This window comes from Theropithecus gelada, chromosome 2 (assembly GCF_003255815.1).
Source record: "Theropithecus gelada isolate Dixy chromosome 2, Tgel_1.0, whole genome shotgun sequence".
NCBI classification, from domain to species: Eukaryota; Metazoa; Chordata; class Mammalia; order Primates; family Cercopithecidae; genus Theropithecus; species Theropithecus gelada.
In genome coordinates this window covers 150,773,918-150,800,117 of record NC_037669.1, presented here as the reverse complement: position 1 = coordinate 150,800,117, position 26,200 = coordinate 150,773,918, and the positions used below count along the sequence as shown (strand labels likewise).

The window sequence follows — 26,200 nt, the reverse complement described above, 5'->3', positions numbered from 1 at the left end:
ATAGAGAACTGTGGATTATTTATGTTAACAGGATTTCATTTATAGCCACAGACTGACATGCTGCCTGGATATTTGGCCATAATAACAAGTGTGAAAACATCTTGCAACTTTGAAATCAGTTTTCCCAGCATCTATGACCTCCCATAAAAAATGGAAGATGTTTGTATCTAGCCTACATCTAGACCATAGATTACGATTGATGAGCTTCTGCTCTCCTTGGCTGTCTCTGTCAAAAATGATGCAGCCCCAGCCCAGGGAGAGGAATGGAAACCCCAGACCCGGACTCTTTCCCTTTCTCCTTCCTCATCTCACTCCTGAGCTATTGCCTTTTCTCTGCACCTAAGCTTTCTGCAAAGCCCAGGCCTAGCCAGCTAGTTCTGTGGTCTGCTCTGATTTCCCTTGTGGATTTTAAATTCAGAATTCTAGGCTCATTTGTTAGCAGCTTCTCTGAACACACCATCTCATTTATTTGCTCATTCATTCATTCGTTCATTTATCAAACATTTAATAAGTGCCTTCTGCATTCTTCTATATTTTCTATGCGCTAGGGAGACAAAGACAAATAAAATATTGTCCAGTCTTTGAGACTGTTTCAGACAGGTAAACAAACAGGAATAGTAAATGTGTTATGAGCACTACAATGATTATAGGTATTCATATATACAGGGTACCATAATGGCCTAAAGGAAAAAGAGGCCAGTTCTGTGGGACAAAGTCAGGAGGTGAAGGTTGGGCATTAAATATATTGAAATATTTTCATTTGAACTTAGGCACTATTATTGGAAGATAAGTATGTTGATATGGTGAACAGAGTTGGTTGCCAACTCCATGTCTTACTGCTCCCCTTTCTGTGTCACAAGAGAACATTGGTTTGGTTCAGACTTCAGGTCTCAAGTAGCAATGTACTTTGGGAAGGAGGGTTCATCCCCAGACCCAGGGGTATCAATATTGCTTAGACTAAGAAAATTATATATTCCTTGTGATTGTGAGAAAGCCTTAAGAAGATACCTCATGGTGGTGATTTACAGGAAAGCTACTTGTAAAAGCTTTCCTCCCTAATATTAGGTTGGTGCAAAAGTAACTGTGATCTTGCAACTGAACGTAATGAAAAAGACATTTAAGAAAAAAAAAAATACACCTTCCTGCCATTGGATGTTGAGATATTTGGAGCTACAGCAGCCATATTGTGACTATGAGGCAAAAGCCAAAAGAATTGCAAAGAAGCTAACCCAATAAAGTCCTGTTTATGAATAAAGGGCTATTGTGGGAGTCGCTGGCTCCTCCTCCAGGTCAAGTTTCTGCCCCTCTAGTCAGTTCTCCTCTTTCTGGAGTTCTACTTGGTCTCCAGGTGCAGCCTGTGCCCTTCTCTGCTTGAATAAGGTTCTCCCATGTTTATTTTATGGAGCCAGCTTTCTGCTCTTTGAGGCTAAACCTAACCATCATTTTCGTCTCAAAAACATCATGGAAGCTGCTCAGAAGTTGCCCTATTAGGAGTGACCACTTCCCAGAATTGGGCTCTCCCAAACCCTCACCACGGAAAAACTGCTCAGTGAGAGGTGTATCCTCCTAAGATGACAATGGAGTGGAGTGGTTAGGAATGTGCAACTGCAGCCAAAGCAGCTCTGTTTGGACCTGCATTCTTGAATCTCAATCCACATTGATGTTTTCCCACCTAGAGCTTTGTCGCAATAGGGGGCTTTGAGCCAGCTCCTTTCTGGTTCCACCTGAGTCTCCTCGCTCCTTTCTGAGAGTTTGGAAGAACTCAAGAGCATCACCTATCCAAACACCACTCCATTATTCTCCTAGGGCCTGGGGAAGGAACTAGAAGGTGACATATCGATCTCCAACCTGCCATGAGCACAGCCAGGTGGGTCTCCAGCTCCATACTCCTTTTCTGACTACAGGAAGTGCAAACTTAAGTGTGTGTCAGCCAGGCTGGTAACAGGCTTCTTGGCCTCAGGAGGTCTTAGCTGTGTCTTCAGAGAATGGAAATCAGCTGGGCCATGGCCTGAAGTCCTCTGGACTGGTTATTGCCAACTGAATAGAGCATGTCTCTAGGGTTCATGGTGAAAGGATGGATCTGACCTAACAACAAAATGTCCTGAGTACAGAGTAGAAGATGAAACAAGCGAATGGCTGCACAACATTTCCAGTTTTCTTTTTACACTCATTGTTTTGTATGTTTTTATTTGTTTGGTTGGTTTTGAGATAGATAGATAGATAGATAGATAGATAGATAGATAGATAGATAGATTGATTGATTTGGGGTCCCACTATGTTGCCCAGGCTGGTCTTGAACTCCTGGGCTCAAGTGATCCACCCAACTCGGCCTCCTAAAGTTCTAGGATTATAGGCATGAGTCACCATGCTCAGCCTACACCCTACACCTACACATTGTTTTGTTTTATCACTCTAAAACGACAAGAGTGCACTGGAGATGGAATGGATATGGCAAAATAGTTCAAAAGGAGGGGGACTGAGAAATAACTGAAGTCACACTGACCTGAGGGCATCAACTGTATCGTGCTCAGATATTCAGGCCTTTAAAGTTCTCTTGCAAGAGCAGACCGAATTTGAAAAAAAAAATTCTTTTTTTAGAGACAGGGTCTCTGTCTGTCACCCAGGCTGGAGTGCACTGGGATGATCATAGCTCACTGCAGCCTCAAATTCCTGAGCTCAAACAATCCTCCCACTTCAGCCTCTTGATTAGCTAGGAGTATGGGCAGGCACGTGCCACCATGCCCAGCTAATTTATTTGTTTGCATTTGTAGAGACAGAGTCTCACAGTGTTGCCCAGGCTGGTCTTAAACTCCTAGCCTCAGGTGATTCTCCTGTCTCAGTTGGTATTACAACCGATTGTTGGATCACAGGCGTGAGCCATCACGTCTGGCCTTGAAAATATTTGTACCAAAGGAGTTGGACATTTTCAGGTAAAAATTTGTCCACATTTTTGTCCACACATCCTTGTCAATGGCCTTATTTGATCTTCAAATGAAATGTTGAAAGTAAGTTTTCTGAACATTTAAGGTCTCTCCTCACCTTCTACCACTCCAATTTTATTTTTTAAAATGCCAGTTGGATTTAGAGATTTTTTTTTTTTATAATGTAACTGAGTGCATAATGCTTAACATCAAACAGTACTCTGATGGGCTAAATGGGGAAACCAAGTCATCAATGATCAAAGGAACTTGCTTTCCCACCAGTCCACTAGAAACAGTTCTGTCTCATGAGTGTTCAGCCCTATGAAAATGATCTACATTTAAATATTAAAAAGCAAGCACATTTCTCTTCCCCCTACTCACCAGAAAAAATGTAATAAATAACTCAAGGCCAGGAGATAACCCCTTACAATGTCATGTTATAGGTTGGTGGGTGCTGATTCAAAAATATGCCATAACAGACAAGTTATGGAATTAGTTTCTAGCTGCAGGTTATAGTCTTCTTATTAAGAGACAACGTAGTTTTCCTACATCATCTGCCATAAAGCAAGCCAATGTATGGGTTAAAATGACTGAATGAGTTTAAAACTGGTGAAGAAATAGGAAAAGACATAGTAGTGAATGGTTGCTCATCAGAACGAAGAGTGGTAGGGATAGGAGTGATGGTCTTTAAACACATTCATTAATAATTTGAGGAAGGAAGTGAAGTTCAAGTTTGTGATGATGCAATATTATTCCAGTTACTAAACATCATGAAGAAGAGAGAGGAACTCTAGATGAATTTAAAACACAATGCAAGGGCAATAAAGGGAATGAGATGTAACAGCCTTCTTGTAATTATACTGTATGTATTGTTAGTCTTCAGAAAACTTTATTTTCCAAATATTTTATATTAAGGAAACACTGACATTACCCAAGAGCTCTTCAAAGTAGGCAAGTATCAGTAAAACCAGAATAATTAGAAGTGACTTCGGATGAAAAAGCAATGGAGTTTGGGGATTTTAGTGAAACGGTGTAAGTCTGAAATCTGCAACAGGAAGACTGCCTGGAAGAACAAAAAAAGTGGAATGTCACTTTATGTAAAATTGTTTTCATACCTTTAGTGACCATTTAGTAACAGAGTTATGCACTTTGGGTTAAGCCAGTGAAAAAGAAGGGAAATTAGAAGACTTTGACACTAATGGACAAAGATATTGATACTTTGTCCATTGGATACATTTGTCCATTGGATACATTTGTCCATTGGATACATCTGTCCATTTGTACATTGATACTTTATCCATGGGTACATTTGTCCAAAGGTTCAAATAATTTCTCTATTTATTGGAGAAAGAAATAGATGGATGAGGCATCACTTGGCCAGGCAGGAGGAAGGCCAGAATTAGGCTGGTGAGAAAAGGGGCTCAGTGTGGCCGGAGATCAGAGGAGTCAGGTACGCTGGATCCAGTCCCAACACTTGACTGAAGAATTTGAACTTTAGTCATTTCTAGCGTTGTTCATGACCTGTAGTGTGCTCTTGCTAGCTGGCTGAAGGGATAAATGAAGCCATTGATGGCTTCTTCAGCAGGCAACTGACAAGCTCCTTTTTTTTTTTTTTTTTTTTTTTTTTTTTTGTTAGGGAAGTTAATTTAAGTGGTATGTAGGAGGAATAAGAGGGATGGGGGACTTATTACAAGAGTTCCAGTCAAAAGCATGAGGTCAGTTACTGAGGTAATCCTACTACGTGCTCAGCATTCCACTAGACGCTTCACATCCTGCTCCCAATAATTATTTAATCTTAATAACAACCCTTCAAAGAAGAAAGTTTAGTATTTCCACTTTACTGTTAAAGAAACAGGTTCAACCGAGCGCAGTGGCTTACACCCAGCACTTTGGGAGGCTGACGCGGACGGATCACTTGAGCCCAGGAGTTCAAGACCAGCCTGGGCAACATGGCGAAACCCCATCTATACCAAAAATAGAAAAATTAACTGGACATGGTGGCGCACACCTGTAGTCCCAGCTACTTAGGAGGCTGATGTGGGAGGATCACTTGAGCCCAGGAAGTTGAGGCTGCAGTGAGCTGAGATCGTGCCACTGCACTCCAGCCTAGGCAACAGAACAAGACTGTCTCAAAAAAAAAAAAAAGAAAGAAAGAAAGAAAGGCAAGAAAAGAAACAGGTTTAGGAAGGCTGAGTAACTTGCCCAAATGTAAAAGGGGTAAAAACAGGCTCTGTATCTGATTCTGAAAAGGAATGCCTTTAAAAATAAGGAGGAAAAAAACCCTGTAACACGTTGATACTCTTTAAATGAGAATAATTTTAACAAGGGCAATGACAGAGAATGGAAAGGAAGGAAGAGATTTCAGCAGAGTCAGAAGGATGTGGCAACAGAAAACAGTATTGGGACAAGGGATAAGAAAACGTCAAAGTTTCTGGCCTGAATAACAGTATAAAGTGTGAACTTGGATTTGGAAAGGAAGACAGGAAATTAAGTTTTGGACTTATGTTTGAAATGACAGCAAAACATTCATACAAGAGGAGGTGGTTCACTTTATCCAAACAGGTGTAAAGATCACATGGGGGAATAGGGGTCACCCGCAACACAGGCAGAACTGGAAGCTTCGCTGGCCAGGTCCATGTTAAACTCTGACCATTCTCTGCAGCTGTCCAGCCTTTGCACAGGCGGCACGTTTGTCTTCAGTTTTCAGGTTTCCCCGTCCTATTTCTTATCTCCCAGTGCCTCTGGCCTTCTCTGTGTCTCCCTCCAGATTGAGCTGGAGCTCTCTTCATCTTAACCTTTGTGTAGTCTCTGAGGTCTGAGGCTATCACTATGTCTGACCCTCAAAAATATTTGTTGACTGACTGGCTTATTCCTGTTGTTGTCCTGGAAAAGAATTACCCTGCCCGATTAAGTCACAGTTTCTTCCTTCTTAGGGCAGCGTAGTTAACAACCTCAACACCAGGAAATTGTCTTCCTCATCACATACCAGGGTATTATTCATGCAGTTTACTCACTGTAAAGAGTTCCCTTGAAATAAAGCTAACAATTAGTCAAAGATTTACACATTTCCTAGGGTCACTCAACTTTTTAACAAAGCCCACTTTTAGTAGTGGTGGGGGGGGGGGGGGGGGAACCCTTCTTTGCTTTTTCTGTTCCTGAAACACAAAAGTGATGGTAAATGCTTCAGAATTTCTCTACGACAGGATCTCAGGCGCTGCACTCACGCTGGAGTTGGGGGTCGACAGTCCTTTTCTTGAACCAGCTTTTGCAGAGAAGTGGTCCTAGTAAAGGGTATTTGTGTGGGAGGAGTTTGCTTGCCGGCGGGGAGTATTTGGATAATACTGGAAGAGTCTCAAATGCATCTCTTGCCTCCTTTTGAATAAGATACTTTTGAGGTCCACCCACCTGCCAAATTCCATTCTATTTTCTTCCCACAGGGAGTTTCCCTGATTGGGAAGGGCCTGTATTTCCCGCCAGCGTTAGATGTGCAGGTCTGTTCACTGCGGGAGCCCAATTCCCGGGAGGATTTAGGGATCACCGGAGGGCCGGGGCTTTCTCCTGGTGGGGATTTTAAGGCCGCTCAGAGCCACCATTGGGAGCCACCCTTAGCCAGCGCCCCAAGCCGGGAGTGCGGTTCTCGCCAGGACAGCCCGGCTCGGGGTAGGCGAGGGCAGTGAATGGAGACCCGGGTGTGGCGGGGGCGGGGCAGCGGCGGGCGGGGAGGGGCGGGGCGAGTCAGGCCGCGGCCCGGGGGCGGGGCCAGGCGCGCGGCTCGCCTAGGCCTAGGCCGCCGCTGGGCTCCGCCTCGCCCGGCTACGCAGGCGGCAGGGCTGCGGCACGGGCCGGGCGGCACCATGGCGGCGGCGGCGCCTGCTGCTGCGGCGGCTTCTTCCGAGGCGCCGGCGGCGAGTGCAACTGCAGAGCCCGAGGCCGGGGACGAGGACAGTCGCGACGTTCGAGTGTTGCAGAGCCTGCGGGGCAAGATCTGTAAGCGGGGGCTGGGCTGAGGGGACGCCCTGGCGGCGCCGAGCGCGAGGCTGAGGGGGCGGCGGGTGCGCGGCGGTGGCGGCGCCGAGCTGCGATGGGATCCCGGGCCCGGGAGGGGGCCTGGGCCAGGCGCGGGTGAGGCTGGAAGGGGGTGTGTTGGAGGGCGGCGTCGCCTCGATGGGGCGGCGTGGGCCCGGGCTGCTGCTCTCGGGAGGGAGTGGGAGTTGGAGATTGGCCTGGGGTAGGAGAGCTCGGGCAGCGCCGGCTTGAGGAGCTCGGTCGTGGGGAGCGGCCTGGACGCGGGGATGCCGGAGCCCGGGGCGCGGCCGGGGGCGCGGTCCGGGGGCGTGAGGAGCTTCCGGCCGCCCTCAGACTCCGGCCTTAGCGCGGCTGCGGCCGCTGGGGAGCGGCCCCGCGGTGGGAGCCGAGCAGTAATTATGCGGAGGCGCGGCGGGAGGAGGTGACGGGCCGGGAAGTGGGGCTGGCCCGAGGGGAGGGGGCTGCTTGTTTCCTGGGCTCGGCGAGCCTGGGAGAGGTTGAAAAAGGCGCCCTGAGCTGCTGGAAACGGGCCGCCCTGGGGCCCGAGTGGCTACCGCGCGGGCTGTTCGAGGGTGAGCGCCCCGGGAGGAGCTCGGCAGGACACCTGTACTTGCCCCACCTCGCTGCGGCGGGGACTTGAATCGAGGGACGGCGTGACAGGCGGGACTTCAGGCAGGATGTAGTGGCTTCCTGTGAGCAGGTCTCAAAACACAATCACCCAGCCCGCACTCAGCCCGCTTAATTCCCTTCCTTCTCATGCGTGTAATTGCTACTTTAGTGAGCGAGCCTACCAGTTGACTAAGAAATTTTGCTCAGTGTTGTCCGAGCATTAGTGTGGACAGATCATTTGAGTTCTGTCATTTGAACATTTTATTGTTAAAAACGACCCTTTGGTGTCAGGTTGCCATTTTTTTTTCACAGTAGTTTATTTAGATGAAGCGTTTTTTGTTTTCTGTTTGTAAGAGAGATCAATAAAATTTATTTTTGCATTTGTCGAAAATTAGCATTATTTTCTTCATGCAGTATTCTCAGATTGGAAACATGCTTCATGTTTCTTGTAAATAACCCTCAATTATGAGGGCGTACTTTTCACTTTGAAGAAAATTGACTTGCATTAAAGTGGCTAACAATTCTTTCTTGGGCAGGATGTAATGTTTTCCTCTCCTCTAATAGCGATACTATTAGTTGAGCTCACATTCTCCCACTTTTTCTCTTTCCAGGTTGTTCCCCCTTTCAGGTATTTGGGATTTTGTGAAACCTAGGAAGCAAACATGTTAAATTTTCTTTTCTTTTTATTCTCTGAGGTAGTCCTGGGGCCCTTAAGAGATTACAGTTATTAAAACCTGGAAAGTGACACCAGAGAGGTAGATCCTAGTTCCCAAAATTAAAGTTACTTTCTAGGGCATAAAACCTTTTCAGAATTCAGATTAAATTTTATTTATTTTTGTTTTTTCTGTAACTTTATATTTGAGGGGAAAATTTTATTTTCAACTTTTGCATATATCTAATTTAATATTTGGGAAAACTGTAAATGGGCCAAGGTTTCTCCCTTTACGTGATTTTCCAGACTTTTACCACTTTCTTAGTGCCACTTGATGCTAGGCATTGTCTGTTGGAGCCTCACTGGTATGTAACTGCAGGTTGTACCATGGGACTACATATACACATGTCTTGGAATTGAGGGTTAGGGTTTCCCGAAGGACTTAGTTGTCCTGTGCTTTTGTCTGCCGCATGCCAAAGACCACTAAGAACAGTTTTGTAGGTGAAACTTCGGTCTACACATTAAAAAAAAGAAAAGCAAATAACCACTTTGTTTCTATGGTTAAAGCAAGCCTAGCTTAGAGATTGATCATCCAGCTACTGGGAATGATATTACTGCTTTAACCGCAGTTGCAGTATTATATCTGTTATCCTAGTCAGTTTCTTGCTTTTTAAATTGCTTATCTTATAGCTCAGGTTATGGAATTTCTGCTTTGTAGAAAGAAATGTGTTTGTGTGCTTACATACAGAAGCTACCTTCCCATTTCTTTGTCCTCCTTTTGACTGGTGTAATCCACAGTTGGTTGACATTCAGAACCTTGTGAAGAGATGCTGTTTTCTGTTTCCCTGAAACTAACATGTGGGTTTTGTAGGGTGGGGACTGAGGGGTTGGAAGAGTCATTAGCAGGTGCCAAGGTCACAGAAATGAGACAGTGGTGGTTCTGACAAGGTATTAAGCAGCTTGGGGAGGGTGTAACCATGTCAGCTTTTCTCTTCACCACAGCGGGAAACCTTGGAAGAAAGCCTGATAGTACCCACTAGGAGATGTGTTGGCAGATCTTATACTACTGATTGAGAGCCTCTTTTCTGGAGAGTTAGAAGTCTGTAGGGGCTGAAAATTAGCCTGAAGAAATTTTCTTATTTCTTCACTTGAATAGGACCTTTTAACTGCAACTCACCCCAGTGAAAAGTTAGGATGGATTGGTTTATGTATCTTGAACGCTCAAGAGATAATAGTCCATAACCTTCTTTAGGGATTTCATTCCCACAATTATTTCCCCTTATACTTCACGAGGTGAAATGTCTGTCAGTTGGACAGATATTTGTCTATTGAACAAGAGGAAACTTAACAAAAAGCAGTAACCAAAAAGGTGGAGGTCACAAAATAACAACATGAAACCTCAATGTATACAAAGGAGGAAGCCCCAATCCCCCTTTTTTGCTTAAGTGTGCAGTTTTTTTTTTTTTTTTTTTTTGCTGAGGGACTGGGGAGGAGGGAAGAAGGGGGCATGCAAATGTGTTTCAGGTGTTTTATATGTGCTCAAATGAACCCAGGGAGTTCGGGATCCATCTATAAGACAAAATATTGTTGGCAACCCTGGATTTGCTGTAGTTTGTGCTAGGAAACCATGACAGCTCTGAATTTTCTGCTTCCTTAAACTTTTTCAAGAGGTGAGTTTGGTTGTTTGATATCCTAAGGTTGATACAGGAAATTAGGGGTGTACTCGACTCCATTCTTTGGTCTGAACTGTGTAGCGAATAGCAGGTATGCTAGCACACCTGAAACACATTCGCATGCTCCCTCCTCCCCTCAAAAAAAAACTGCACTCAAGCAGAAAAGAGGGATCTTCAGGCTTTATGCTGTTATTTGGTGACCTCTTTTTTGATTAGCACTTGTTAAGTTTCCTCTTATCCAGTTAAATTAGATTGTAAAAATGTTGTGGAAAGCACCCGTGCCACCATATGTGTGGGCTTATCTACTCAAGGAATACCAGATCAATAAGAGAACCAAATGTGAAAATTTTGTGTGAATTTTCAGATGTGTGGTACAGTGTGAGATGTGTGGGACCATGTGTTCCAAAAGTCACTTGGTTTCTCTGATGTCTTCAGACCAAGAATAGCCTAGGGTTATTTGACCGAGTAGGGAGGATCTATAGGATATGGTTAAGTGTTTGAGCTTAGAGGCCTGGTGAAGAAGTTAGTTACCTTGGTTTGAATATTCACCTGATTTCCAACTTTTGTTAACGTCTTTGAGCCTCCATATTCTCGTATATAAAATGAGGATAGTAAATACACCTATCTCACAGGATTTCTATGAGGTTTAAATAAGCCTCCCTCCCTGCTCTGCCCCTCCTCATCTCTGCCCGCTCTTTCTCACTCCCCAGGATCTGGGTCATACACAGACCATCTCTTAGGAAGGAGTAAAGTAGGAGATAAAAACTAATCTTTATCTGATGTTCTTGTCCAACATGTACTGGCATTTCCAGGTGTACAAAGCTGATTAAAATCTGAAGACCTATATTCTTTTTTAAACGTTGTTAATTAATCTTCATATGGCGTTAGCCAGCTCACTTACCTTGGAGCTTACCTTCTGCATCTTTTAAATGGGAATAGTGCTTTCCCACTATCCGTTGTATACATGTTGTTCCCTCTGCTTGGGATTGTCTTTCTTCTTTACTCCACTCTACCTTTATGTCAGGAAGCTGCTACTCATCCCTCAAAAGCCTTCTCTATGTGATCTCCTTCCCAAAACCTGAGACACTTCCAGCGCCATCTCTGGCCAGAGGATATTAGGACTTTCTGCTGCTAAGGAATCACAATTCCTTGTTCATTTCCTTATTATAGCACGTTTCATATAAATCATTTGTTCACTTCTCCTGTTAGATTGTGAACTCTTTAAAGATAGAATTCATTCTTGTTCATTTTTTAAAAATCATCCCAGTGTCAGCACAATGCCTAGAACAGAATAGGCCTTTAGAAAATGCCCTACCTCACAATGTTATCCTGTGGATAATTACTAGATATGAAAGTGTTTTATAAATTATATACCTAAAAAATCTAGAAGGTGTTAGTATTAAGAGAAAACTGCATGAGTCTGCATCAGGAAGTTCATCCCTTTCAAAATCACAGTGCCCACTAAGCTTAGGTTTGAATTGGTGCCAAAGTTTGCCTCATTAGGAAAAAGATTAAATTTTTCTTAATGCTCTGATTACTTATTATTAGGGCATTTGAATATTGTTACTAATTGGTCCTGGAGCTTGGAAAAGAAAATCTCATATTCATACTTTACACATTGTTTTAATTTGACATGACAGGTTTGAATAAAACCACCTATTTAATTCTGTGAAGTATAAATCAAAACATTTTATTGACTATCCAGTAGAGTTGAGTGGAAGAGATTAAAAAGGGTGTATTCATGCTAAGAGTTCGTTTTTATCAGATATTTGAAATGAGATGATGAGTTATTTAGGATGGAGGAAGAATCCATCTTTCAGATGGGTAGAAACTGGGGAGAAAAGGGTTCTTTGTAAAAGTTCACAGAGCAGTCTGCTAATCATTTGCTCTGCGGAAGACGGGAGGTAAACCTCAATGAGTTCATAGAGTTGTTTTTTTTTTTTTAACTTAGAACTCTTTGAATAGACCCTTAAGTGACTAATATAGCCAGAATAAAACCATCATTTTATCCTTTAATCTTTGCTGCTAATCCTATTTCCTTGTTAATGTGGTTTATGAAATTATTTGACATAATATCAGATTACATGTTTTTGCTACTAATAAAGTTCTATTCTCTTTTGAGAACTGCGAACAAAATTTTGTTGTGTAGTCATATGTTCATGTAAGTTAAGCTTTTTAAAAATCATCCCAGTGTGTTAATACACACATCCCAGTGTGTATTAAGACATTTTTATGGCATCTCTTTAGCTTTGTAGGTAATTTTAGTCATCAAAAATCCCTATCTAAAGTGATAAACATTAAAAGGTTATGTCAGTACACATACAGAGAGCTATAAATGATAAATTTGTTTTCCTGTCATTAATGACAGTGACTTTGGGCAAATTCTTTAACCTTGCTGAGCCCATATTTCCTTACTTGTAAAATGAGAGGTTTAGATGTGGTCTTTAACATCCCTTCTACCATTTTGATTATTGCTTTTTAACTTGAACCATTTGCTTCAAGACAGTATATCAGATGCTTTATTTTAGTGTTTAAATGTATTTAGTACACTTGTTTTGCATGATTCCCTATTTTTAAAATATTTTTTATTAGATAAGAGTGTTTGAATTCTAAATTTTTTTTTCCATAACCATTAATTAATTCAGCAGTACATAATACATATTTGAGGGTCTGTTAAGAGATACTAACCCACTGGACTGAAATGGGCCTAAGCTGTGAATCGGATGAAAGATCCTATTTTATCCTAAAGTCTATACTAAGCAATAGCTATTTTTAGACATCTGTATTCTTAGACAATTACAGAAATTTAAAGTTGGAAGATAGAGAACATGAAGGTAGAGAAAATAAAGGTTCTTGCCCTTCATTTTACAAATGAAGAATCTAACAGAGATAGCAAGTGTCACACAGTTGATGGCCTGTTCAGCACTAGTTCACTATTATCAAAGTTCCTTCTAGAATGTTATATGAGATTAACTTATTACTATGGATGTTACAAATGTAGTACATTTAATACGCAGAGATTATACTACTTATCTCTTTATATATTGAGAGTTGGTAATAAGATTTTCAATGTGCCATCTACACACTCTCAACTGTTCCTTCTTAAGAACTTTGTGAAGTGGTTAGGATTAGTGATGAAACTATGGTTATGACCTAGGTGGAGATTGAACCTGGATGTTTACTTACTTGTGCCATGGTGTACCTCAGCTGTTTTCAGTTCTGACTGTCTGTCACCATCACCTGTGAACTAAAAAATTATGATGCCTAGACTCTACCCAAGAGCTACTAAGTCAGAATTTCTGGGTTTCAAAAGTTCCATAGGGGGTGATGTTGGGCAGCTAGGATGGTGAATTTCTGCTTTTGTCACAAATAGATTAGCCACAAACCCTTCCTAAGTGATAGCAACCTGCTGTGCTATCATTTAAAAGGTACCAGTGGAAAGTTTGGTGTAGTTACAGTGAGGTTTTAGTTTGTTTGCATATATATTTGGTGTATTCTATTTGATTAGATAACACGAACACTTGGTACAAAATTCAAGAGGTACAAAACAGTATATACATTGAAAAGTGTTCCTTCCTTTCATTATCTTCTAGCCGTTCCTTCCCCAGAAGCAAGCATTACCAATTTGTTATATCCTTTTTGTTGTGTGTTCTTCCAGAAATTAAGCATTTACAAACATAGATTTATGTACACTAATATATTCCTTCCACCAACATACAAATTGTAGCAAAATATATGCATTTTTCTGTATGTTGCTTTTTTACACTTAACAACAAAGCTTGAAGATTTTTCACTTTCACATAAAGAGAGAGCTGCTTATTTTTTAAACAACTGCATAATATTTCATCATTTGACTGTACCACAGTTTGTTTAGCCAGTCCCCTATTAGTTGACACTTAGTTTGTTAACAGTCATTGCTATTACAAACATTACTACAAAGAATAACCTTGTAAGCCTGTCATTTTTAATATGAGTGTCTGTCTGTAGGATACATTTCTGGATATTAAATTGATGAATTGAAGGATATGTGCATTTTTATTTTGGAAAGACAATGCTAAACTATAGCAATTTAAGCTCTCACCAGCAATGTATGAATGCCTATTTCTTTATACATAGGGTGTATTTTAAAACTTCTTGATCTTTACTGGTCTGTGAAATAAAAAGAAACGTTTAATTTGTAGTTTTAATTTGCACTTTTAAATGAGAATGAGGATCACTCTGTCTCTAGGCTGGAGTGTAATGGCGCGATCTCAGCTCACTGCAACCTCCGCCTCCTGGGTTCCAGTGATTCTCCTGCCTCAGCCTCCCGAGTAGCTGGGATTACAGGCACGTGCCACCACGCCCAGCCAATTTTTGTATTTTTGGTAGAGACTGGGTTTCACCATGTTGGCCAGGATGGTCTCGATCTCCTGATCTCGTGATCTGCCCGCCTCAGCCTCCCAAAGTGCTGGGATTACAGCTGTGAGCCACTGCGCCCGGCCCTAGTTTTTAAATTTTAAATTTTAAATTTTTCTAAGGCTTGAAATTAAGTTACAGGATCTCTTCATATTTTTAAGAGCCAATTTTTTTTTTCCCATTTTTTTGGTGTGTTACATGAACTTGTCTATTTTGTCCTTTATTTCTGATAATTTATTGTCTTGTTGATTTGTGAGAAAATGCTTTACACTGTAAGGAAGTTAGCTATTATTTTAAAATCTGTGCAAAGATTTTAAAAATCTATGTACTTTGGCTGATGCCTGAATTTATTCTTAAGTTGATAGTGAGATCCAGTGAGGGCAGTCAGTTGTAAGTTTCATCTACTTGTATAATGTCTGATGGTCGAGAAATTGAGAAAGAACTGCTGGAGGAAAGGTAAGCAAAGACTTACAAACAAAAGTTAAAAGACAATAGATTGGTAGAAAATATTTGCAGTGTATCTTTCAGACAAACGAAATGTGTATAACACTTAATTCTTTGCCGGGCACTGTTTTAAAGCACTTTATGCGTATTAACTAATTTAATCCTTACAGTAAGTCTCAAAATACCGTTTTACACATTATGAGGAAACAGATACACAATAGCTAAGCTAAGTAAATTGACGAAGGTTAGATGGCTGGTGAATGGTGGAGCTATCAATCAGACTGGGCAGATAGGCTCTAGAGTCCATCCTGTTAACTCTTAACCTACTATGCTATTATGCCTCTCTATTATGTCTAGATTATATAAATAATTCATACAGACTTAAAAACAAGAGGCCATTAGAAAAATAAAGGATATGAATAGGCATTTCACAGGAAAGGAAATACAAATGTCCAGTAAATGTGAAAATATTGGTAAAGTAAAAATTAATCAGGGAAATAAAATTTTAAAACATCATCAATTTACAAAAAAGGAAAGTTTATCTCAGTCTTTGGTGAGGGTTTAGGGAAATAAGTATTTTCCTCATTGTTGCTGTGAGTTTAAATTGATAAAGCAATGTTGGAGAGCATTTTGGCTATATCTATTAAAACTTTAAATGTCTATACTCCATGCATTTTTACTTCTGCCTATTTGCCCTACATCAACAGTTGTACATTTACAGAAGAGGCATATACGAAGTTGTTTGATTTTGCCTTGTTGGTAAAACAGAATAGTTGGAGACGACTTAAATGTACATCGATAGGAAAATGGATAATATGTTCATACACATATTCTATAGCAACTAAAAAGAATGAGGTGTGTCTATGTTATGAAAGGAAATAACTCCAGGATGTCTTGTTGGGTAAAAGTAGCAAGTTGTTAGAGTAATATGTGTAGTATCCTATTTATTTTTTTAAATCTCAGAACATTTTACTTTTCTGCATGTAGATGGATGAATACATAAAAAGAGGTCTGAACACAGTTGTACAGATAACAGTGGTTGCCTCAATGGTGGATAAAGGGAGTTAGCCTTACCTGTAATGGTTTAATTTCCTATAGGGAGTATATTTATATATTATATTATCAAAAGTAACTATTTATATAAATGAACTTGATACAGTGTTAATCTTAAGCTGTGCCAGTCTCTCTTGCTCTACTTTGGAAGACTATTCTATCTGCAAAAACTAGAGTAATCAAATGTTAGGTTTTGTAACATTTTGAGTGCCCATAGAAGAAATAAAGTCAACTTTTCTGTTAAGTTTTTTTTTGGTAACTTTTGATATAATTTCAAACTTACAAATTGTAAGATTAGGTGGGGGTGGGGGTGGCGATGGATGGCTTGAGCTCAGGAGTTTGAGACCAGCCTGGGCAACATGGCAAAACACCGTTTCTACAAAAAAAAAAAAAAAAGGCCAGGCATAGTGGCATAGTGGTCTGTGTCTTTAGCCCTAGCTATTAATAGTTGGAATGCTGAGGCCAGAGAATCACTTGGACCCAGGAGGTTGAGGCTGCAGTGAGCAGAGGTCGCACCACTGCACTCCAGCCTGGGTGACAAAGTGAGACCCTGTCTCAAAGAAAAAAAAAAAGTAAGAATAATACAGCAAATTCTTACGAACTTTGCCTGTTTGACTAATTGTTTATGTTAGAAAAACTTTTAAAATATTTAATACATTGTTTCAGAGAAATGTGGTAAAAGGGGTCTGAAAAATTTTGATCCTTTAAAATATGACATTTGTGTGAGCGGTACAGAATTTTAGTTTTGAATTTTACAATTTTATATAAAATATTCTTGGTAGATAGGGTGAACTAATGTTTATTGAGTATTTACTGGTTTCCAGATACTGTGTTAGGATACTTTGCAAAATATTTCATGTAATCCAATTTAATGAAGAAGATTGTTATTTCTATTTTAGAGAGGAAGCAACAGACAGAGGTTACTTGCTCAGGACTGTAAGGCAACAGAGCCAAGTTTTCAGAAAGTCTTTATGTTACCAAAGCCCACATCCCTTTCTTTACAAAGCTGCCTGTCAGATGATATATTGGAAGGAATTGATGAGTACATTTATATTGTCAGGAAGTTGATAATTACTCCTAAATTGGCTATGGTCTAATGTAATGGATATGCAATAAAATTATGATGTTTGATTGCTATAAGAATTTATCTTCTGGCCTGTTTTGGGGGTTCACGAATATAATTATTTTAGCTGCCTAACTGCTTGTGTGGGTTTGTATGTACTTTTGAGTGGTTCTTGAATATGTGTGCACACATATATACACATACACACCTTTGTATGCTCATGGGTGTGACTTCTTTATGTGTCTGGGTGTCTTTTTTTGGGGGAGCTGGGCAAGATCAATATGAGTCCTATTTTGGCTCCCTGGATGCTGTTACCAGAAATAACAGCCATATCCCATATATAGCCTGTCCATGTAGCCCTGAGTTCTGCCAGCCCTGGTTTTGTGCCTTCCTTTCATTTGCCATACCAGGCTCTCTTGGTCACCTTAGTAGTCTTGCTTAGCTTCATGTAGCTATAGGTACCATTGGCTTAGCCCAGAAGAGATTCCTACCATATATACTTCAGAGTTTGGTTTGCCACTTGAGGAAGGGGGCTGTAGGGAGCTTGGAGACCAGCACACATTCAGAACTGAAACCGGAAGTGGGCAAAGCAAACCACAGGAAGATCCTGCCCGCAACTTGGTGACGTATCTATATAACCCATAGACACTTCCTGGCAATACCTTGTGAAACTTGCCTTTTCGTGTATAGTAGTTTCCTAACTTCTTATTCTAGACTAAGCTTCAGTCAGAAGTGATTAATATGATAGCAATGTAGATAACTGTATGATAGTTATTGTGCACATGACTTCTATGCAGCAACTAGCCCCTGATTATGTTCTGCAGACTTTACCACTGAGGAGTTGCAATAGTATTTATGCCTTTACTTTGACTTGTCTTGTCACTAGTCATGGGCTTATTTATGTGTAATTGTACTTACATATAGTTCAGGTTTTATACCCATAAAAATCCTTATGATATATTACCATTATATAGGATTGTCTTGTTTATGTGGAATTGTACTTATATATAGTTCAGGTTTTATAGCCACACACACGCACACAAAAACAGTTCTTTGCTTCACTGAGTCTAGGCTAGCCACCCAAACTGTGTCATATTCCTAGAGTCCTGTGCCCACTCAAGTGTTTGCTCATTGGTACTACCTCATTTTATCATAGTGCCTTGTTCTTAGGCAGAAGCAGATTTCTGGTAGGAGTTATTTAATGTGTTGATTTTTTTTTTTTTTTTTTTTTTTTTTTTTTTAGACAGAATCTCGCTCTGTCACCAGGCTGGAGTGCAGTGGTGCAATCTCAGTTCACTACAACCTCTGCCTCCCGGGTTCAATAATTCTCCTACCTCAGCCTTCGGAGTAGCTGGGACTACAGGCGTGCACCACCATGCCCAGTAGTAGAGGCGGCGTTTCACCATGTTAGCCAGGATGGTCTCGATCTCCTGACCTCGCGATCCACCCACCTCAGCCTCCCAAAGTGCTGGCATTACAGGCATGAGCCACCATGCCCAACCAATGTGTTGATTTTTTAAAGATTACCAATTGAGTGGGATTATAGAATCTTGGATTATTTTACAGATACAAGTCATTTGCCAGGAGTGAGGAAAATTGCTTGACAACTTAGTTATCTCACCATGTTAATTTATGCACTGGAAAACTCTACTTACTGGTAGATATTCCAGCAGTCACCATATGCCTATTGGTACAATTTCTCATTCTATGTCTAATTAGTATCACAAATGTGTAACTTTCCAGTGGTGTTTTCAAGATGTCAATTAAGGAGCCACTAAGGAGGGAAATAACAGCTACATAACTTTTATCTTTTCAGTAGTTCTTGACACTCCCCCCTCCTTTTTTTATTTTTGTTTCTTCATACACCTGCAGCAATATGATGTACTCTGAAGCGGGTAAATTTGAGACTCTTTGGAAAGTCATGTGTGATAAAGGCAGTTCTTCTCTTCCTTTCTCCATTCAGAACGGTTAAAGATAAATCAATGGGAGTGTTTTTGTCTTGTGTAAGATTTATTTATTATATACAAAATATTTTTAAGTGTGTGAAAACTGAATGATAAAGGCTAAGGTAGCATGTTTAAAGCATGGTTTTCTGCTACTTTTCTAGTAATCACTTAACCTCTCTGAGTCTCAGCTTCCTTGTCTACAAATTAGGAATAGTAGTTTTGCTAATCATATAGTGTGGTTGTGAAAAGGTTAAATGACTTGGTATGCTGCCTGGCATTTTGTGCTCAGTTAAGTGTTGGCTCTAACGTGAGCGATAGTGATACTCATAAAGTATCTTTTCATAGTTTTCTTAATGGATAACTTATTTGATAGAAATGTACTGGAATATTTGTACTTATATGTATATTCAGTTCTTGTAGTGTTCATCAGGTTAAACTGGCAATTAGTAGTAATATCTGAAAACATTAGAAATCAGTGTTTCTCTGTGCTTTTTAAATTTCACGGGTTGTCTCTCAGATCTCAGAGCTATGGAGAACCTAGGAGATTAACTGGCTAAGGAGTTGCAAGCTCAAATATACACAGACCAGGTATAATGCAGTAAAGTCCAGTGGAGATTCTTATGATTTAGTAAGATACACCTGTCTGCAGTTTCCACTCAAAATCATTTTGCCAGATTTTGACTATTAAAGAGAAACCAGAAATACAAATTTATTTATTGTTAGCTCTCAGTTTCTAGATGGTCACAAATTATTTTTTAAATACCATGCAGGCCAAACAAATCTCTGGCTAGCCAACCCCAGATTTGTATCCTCATTTTAGAGATGTGGAGCTTGAGGTATAAAGGTTGGACATGTTACCATGTATTTCCTATAATAGAAATGCATTGATTCTATAACAAAGGACTCATTTTTAAAAAATGACCTCCTCTGTTATACCCAGTTGTTATATTACAGGTTATCTTTGGTCAGGAGCTGATGGCTTGGATGAAGGGAATTGTATATAGATGCTAATTTTTAAGAATTTCTGGCCAGGAAAGGGCACTAATAGTTACTATCCATTGAGTATTTACTCTGTCTTAGGCATTGTGCCAAGTGCTTTACCTTAGTTAATGCTCACAACAATCTTGAAGCATTATAGTTACCTATTTTTACATAGGAGGTTGAGAATAAGGACATACAGATAGTTAAATGCAAAGTTCATGTTGAAACGCAGATGTCTGCCTCTGTAATGCATTCGTTTAACTTGCTATAGTATACCAGTACTGTATATGTTTTTATAATTATGCATACCTTTTATCATGTTGCAAAAATTGAAGTTAAACTTTAGAAGAAAATTTCAGACCTTATGATATATTACCATTATTTAGGATTGTTTTATTTATGTGTAATTAGATGGCACAACAGCATTTTAATTTTACTCTAAACTAGTCAACTCCAGAGACTATATCATATTTTTAAGTGTGCATTAGATTCATTCTTTCTCTTTTTTTTGTTGTTGTTGTGAGTGCAAATGACAAAATGTGCATATTTTTATATCTTTTAATCATCTGAAGTTCTACTTTTCTGTTTAGGTTGATACTTCTATTACTGGTTGAGCATTCCAAATCCCAAAGTCCAAAATCCCAAATGCTCCAGGATGCAAAACTGAGCACCAACACGATTCTCAAAGGAAATACTCATTGGAGCATTTCAGATTTTCGGATATGGGATGCACAACTGGTAATTATATATAATGCAAAATTTCAAAATGTAAAAACATTTGAAATCTGAAATACTTCTGGTCCTAAGCATTTCGGATAAGGGATATTCAGTCTGTCTTAGAACATTATATCCTGAGTCATTCAAGTCAGTTCATGCCAAATTCTGTGCATTCTGTCTCTATAGTATCTCTTCTATTTTTTCTTTCCTCCAATCTCCCTTTGTTACCTTAATGTAAGCTCTTCAAACTGTCAGAGTACTTTTCCTGAAGTACTTTTCCTGAAATATGAACCACACAGAAACTTTTAGTGACCCTTGTTGCCTACTGAATAAAGTTAAACCTTAGCTTGACATTGTAGGTTCTCTGTTTGATAATAGCCTTCCTTTATAATCTTTCTCCCTCTTATTCCCCCTTCATCTCTCTTTATGCTTTAGTCAGTTTGTACTATTCACTGCCTCCTTGATGGTGCTCTTCTTGTTGCCACCCTCCAGAACTTGTTCACGTTATGCCTTCCTTCTGGAATGTTATCCTCCGATCCCCAATTTCTGTATTTTGAAAATATATATCATTCAGAAGAGTTATTGTGAAGATTAAGTAAAATAATATATATGAAGTCAATGAAAAATCTGTGTGTAATACATGTATTAATTTATTCAGTAAGTGGTAGCTATTACTGTGATATGGGTTTCTCTCACCCCAAATAATCCTTAACGTTAGATCATCTTGTCCAGGACCCTGGCCCTTTGCAGTTTTTCTAGGGGGTTAATCCCACTGGGACCCATGTTGGCTCCTACCCTTGTACTTAAGGTAACCTTGAAGTAGACCTGAACCTACTACATCTCTTTCAGATGGGAATAGTTTCTTAGCACTGCCGTATTCAGAAAGACCTTAAGAGTTGAATGGAAAGACTCTAGGCTTTGGAGTTTGATTTATGCCAGATAACCTTACCAGCTATGTAGCTGAATTTTTTTTTCTTAATTTTTGAAAGGGAATAGTAATGCTTATCTCACAGGATTGTTGTACTGATCAAATGAAACATTTGAGAAAATATTTAACACTGTCTTGGAGTATCTAACTACTTAATAAATCTTTATCATCTTTTCTGTCTTATCCCTGTAGTGTCCTCCCCTAGGACATAAAGAAACATACATGCAAACCTACAGGTATAAATGCATGCACATAATCCTCAAACATCCACATAGGCACATATGTATATACTCACATACATGAACAGAAGTGTATATACCAGAATCTCTACCTTTGATAGTAGCCTGATATTGGAATTTTTGTCCTAGATAAAATTTATATAGTAGGATTTGAATTTACTGTCTGATGACTGTTACAGAGAATCATTGATCTTGTGCATAGAGAGTTGGCTGTTTTTCCATTTCTGTTAATCTTATCAGTTTTGATTTGATGGTGTTTATCTTTGTGCTTTAAACTATTTACTTTTTTTTTTTTTTTTTTTTTGAGATGGAGTCTCGCTCTGTCTCCCAGGCTGGAGTGCAGTGGCGCGATCTCAGCTCACTGTAACCTCTGCCTCCCGGGTTCACACCATTCTCCTGCCTCAGCCTCCTGAGTAGCTGCAACTATAGGCGCCCACCGCCACGCCCGGCTAATTTTTTTTGTATTTTTAGTAGAGACAGGATTTCACCATGTTAGCCAGGATAGTCTCGATCTCCTGACCTCGTGATCCGCCTGCCTTGGCCTCCCAAAGTGCTGGGATTACAGACGTGAGCCACAGCACCCCGCCAACTATTTACTTTTTAACAATGTCTAAAAGCTGCTGTTTTCTGTAGTTACATGTCTCTCTTCTTTTTTCAGGTATTTATGCAGGAGTTACTTTCTCAATGAAGCCTTCCTTGAGCTACCTCATTTCTTGTGATGCACATACTTATTAGTATTAGGCCATACATTTTTACTTACTTATTTATTGTTGATCTCTTCATGTGTCTTAGCCTAATAAGGACACAGACTTTTTGTCTGTTTTGCTCACTGTCATATCCTAGCAGCTCAGTAGACACTGAGTAAATATTTGAATGTGTGAACTTCAGCACTGGTTTATTTATTTTCAAAATGTCTCTGTATTAATACTATAAAGATTCTTTAAATGCTTTTGGTAACTGTATAAAGGAGACTTTTAAAAAATCTTTGGAGTAGTTGACATAGATCAACTTACATGCAATGGAAAAAAGAAGCTTACGTACAATTTTATGGTTTGTGATGTGGTATTGGAACCTCATTTTTGCCCATGCCAAAGTTATATACACACATTGATACTTGTTCAGCAGCTGTTTCATTATATATTATATGCTAAGGATGGTGCTAAGAATTGGTCCCTTTCCTCAAGAAGTTTGTAGTTCAGTGAAGAGACAACCAAACTGCCTTTGCTTGGTTGTGTCTCATCTTTACCACCCAAAATGTTAGAGAGCCCTGAGGCTCAGTCTTCAAATTTCTTTTCTGTATTTGCTCCAATTGTGATTTTGTATTGTCTCTTGGTTTTGTAAATTTTATGTACTTACTGATGATTCTCAAATTTTAGAGATAAAATTTGTCCTTGGACAGTCTGCCTACACTTGGTTGTATAAGGCATTTCAGATTTAATATTCAATACAGTCTCTTGAATTCGGTCCCCAATAAGAGGCTCTGTCTCTAGAAATAGCATCTCTATTCATCCAGCTGCTCAGACTAAAACTCTTAGAAGTCATTCTTGACTCCTCTATTTCTCACACCTTACAGTAAATCCTGTTGGCTCCATCTTCAAAATACATGCCCAAATGACCCATCCTCTCTAGACCCGTGTCTGCTCTGCCCCTCCCCTGACCTGCAAGTTTTCGCTAATCGAGATTACTGCAGTAGCCTCCTATCTAGTCACCTGTTTCTATCTTTCCCCTCTGCATTGGTTCTAAAACAAAAAATGTTGCCATTTTTATGCTCAAAATCCTTCAAAACCTTACCGTCTCACACACAAAAAAAGCCTAAGACTTTCCAGTGCCTGTAAGACCTTATTTAACCTGCCTCCTCCCATACCCTTATTCCGTCTCTTACTATCTCCTCCCTCTCCCCACTTTGCTTATTGCTTTATAGCCATACTGCCCTCCTTGCTACTGCTCCAGTGTACCAAACTATCCTGTCTCTGGGACTTTGCACATTTTATTCTGCGTGTCCATCTCCTTCCCCTAGCTTCCCCAGGTATATGACTTATACCCTCAATGACTTCCTTCAGGTATCTGCTTAAATATTTTAATTGAAAGGCCTTCCCTGCTTCACTATATAAAATAACATTGACCTCCTCCCTGTCTCTACCCTCTGGGCCTGCCATTCCCTAACTCTCTTAACTTGCTTTGTTTTCTGGAATAGCAATAAATATTTATTTCTTCCATGGCAATAAATACTATGTGCTTATTTAAGAGTTTGTGGTATTTGTCGTTCCTGTATATATTGTACAACAGTTTTGTATGGGCAGAGACCTGTTTTTATTCACTGTTATATCCCCAGCACTTAAAACAGTGCCTCATGTGTTTAGGCACTTAGTAAATATTTGTTGAATGAAATGCAACAAGTACAAAACAGTATGATCACTGTAGTAAAAATACAAGATAGAGTAGAAACACATGGGAAAGAGTGACATGACTACCTAGGAATTGAGGAAGACTTTACAAAGATGCCCTTAAGCAGAGCTCTTTGGAGAGAAAAACAGGTAGGGCATTTCATACAAAGAAAATAGCATTGCAGATACACAGAGTCATGAGAGAACAGTGTGTTCAAGGAACTAAAAGTATAGTACTGCTACAGCATAATTTGTGGGGGTAAAGATGAACTAGATGATGCTGAACATGTAGTAGATAGCACCTGATCATGGAGGGATGGAGGGTTTTTGTGCCAGACTAGGGAATGTTAGATTTTATCCTGCGGAGCGGGCAGTGGGAGATAGTGTGAGCCATTGAAGACTTCTGAGCAAGGGATGTTTTATTTATTTATGTGTGTGTGTGTGTGTGTGTGTACGTATTAAAAAGGTAACTCTAGCAACAATGGGAAGGTTGAGTATCAAAGCTAAACACAGCATTTTAAGATATGTATGATGTTGTAGGAAAATATGTATGATGTAGAAAAACAGTTACTATCACTTGTGGGCAAGAGGATATTTCATTTTATGTTTAGACAAAATCATTGATGTATAGTGGGAAGATGTTCTTGGCATACTTGCAGAACATTTGTGAAAGAGAAGAAATGCCCAGTGGAGGATTATTCTGTTTGTCTTTGAAAATCCACCCTTTGGGAAAGAAGACTTTAAAAAATTAGTTAACAGTTATGTTGTAAGTCATAATGTACACTCGAAAAGTGCTTAAGGAGTACCAGTTATGAATTCAACAAGAAAAGATGTTACAGAATAAAATAAATTGTATTTGAATGTCAACCTCCTTTCTTCATAGAGGAACAGTTGGTTGTCATTGATATATCTTCTGATCTTGATTTATTGTTGAAGGAAATAGTGACAGTTGTACATACAATCAAATCTATACTGTTTGCTGTAGGAACAGTGTATCTGCCTGTGAGGGACAAATGTCTGCTTTTGCATATTGCAGTACTCCACATGCACAGAATTTTTGAAATGAGGTATGAACTATAAAAACATTTCTTCCTTTTATTCAAATGCAAGTAAAAACCATTTTTATTATTTCAGCTGGCTTTCTTGTGTCATATCTTAGCAATACATTGAATTTCTTGAATACTTTATTCTTACTAATTTAGGGTCAAACTATGATTTATGAATTTAAGGATAAAATAGAGACACCCAGAATGGTGCACATGATTTGAATGTTAAGAATTTGGATTTGGCACTCCCAGCCGGGCATGGTAGCTCATGCCTATAATCCCAGCACTTTGGGAGGCCAAGGCAGGCAGATCTCTTGAACCCAGGACTTCAAGAGCAGCCTGGGCAACATGGCAAAACCCTGTCTTTCCATAAAATACAAAGCAAATCAGTCGGTCTTAGTGGTGTGCGTCTGTAGTCCCAGCTACTCGGGAGGCTGAGGTGACAGAATCACATGAGTCCAGGAAGGCGAGGCTGCAGTGAGCCATGATTGTGCCACTGCGCTCCAGCCTGGGCAACAGAGCAAGACCCTGTCTCAAAAAGAAAAAAAAAAAGAAAAGAATTTGGCACTCCAAATTCATGAAAATGTGATACTGCATTATTGAATATAGTTTTAAAATTTTATCCAAATGCTACAGAAGATGAAGAAATATTTTGTGATGGTAGATACAACTATATATAGAGTTAAGATCCATTTCCCAAGTTAAAGGATTCCCTTTTTAAGTGTGCTGCTATTCAACTCACTATCGGATAGAACAATGAAAATAATTTTCAGTGAAAAATTGCTTTGTAATTTCTGGGTCCATGTTTGATCCAGATAGCTACGTGTAGCTGGTGGATTTACCCAACCATGATGACCAGTAACTCAAGTTGGGATTTTCTAATTTGTTGGAAACAAAGGTTAGAAAAGAATTGAGATTAGGTTAGAGCATCAACTCTAGTTAGTTTAAACAGAAAGAGATTTAATAAAAAATTTTAAGTGGCTTGTAAAATTGTTGGCAAGACTGAAGAAACAGACTCCAGATCTAGAAAAAAACCACGTTGCATCTGGACCACCAAGAGAGTTATTGCTTCTTTTAGGATCAGAAAGGCTTTTGCAGAATTGTGAAACTGTAACTTTTAGAT

General features: G+C 39.7%; 1 protein-coding gene across 3 annotated transcripts in view; it reads left to right on the top strand.

Moving 5' to 3' along the window:
• The first annotated feature begins 6,744 nt into the window (after positions 1-6,744).
• RASA2 (RAS p21 protein activator 2) overlaps positions 6,745-26,200 on the top strand; it is a 123,589-nt gene continuing 104,133 nt past the window's right edge. For all 3 annotated transcript variants that reach the window (XM_025377332.1, XM_025377330.1, XM_025377331.1), the window contains exon 1: positions 6,745-6,908. In XM_025377332.1, the coding sequence (XP_025233117.1) occupies positions 6,776-6,908 (133 nt within the window). In that variant the 5' untranslated portion in view covers positions 6,745-6,775. The remainder of the gene's footprint in view (positions 6,909-26,200) is intronic.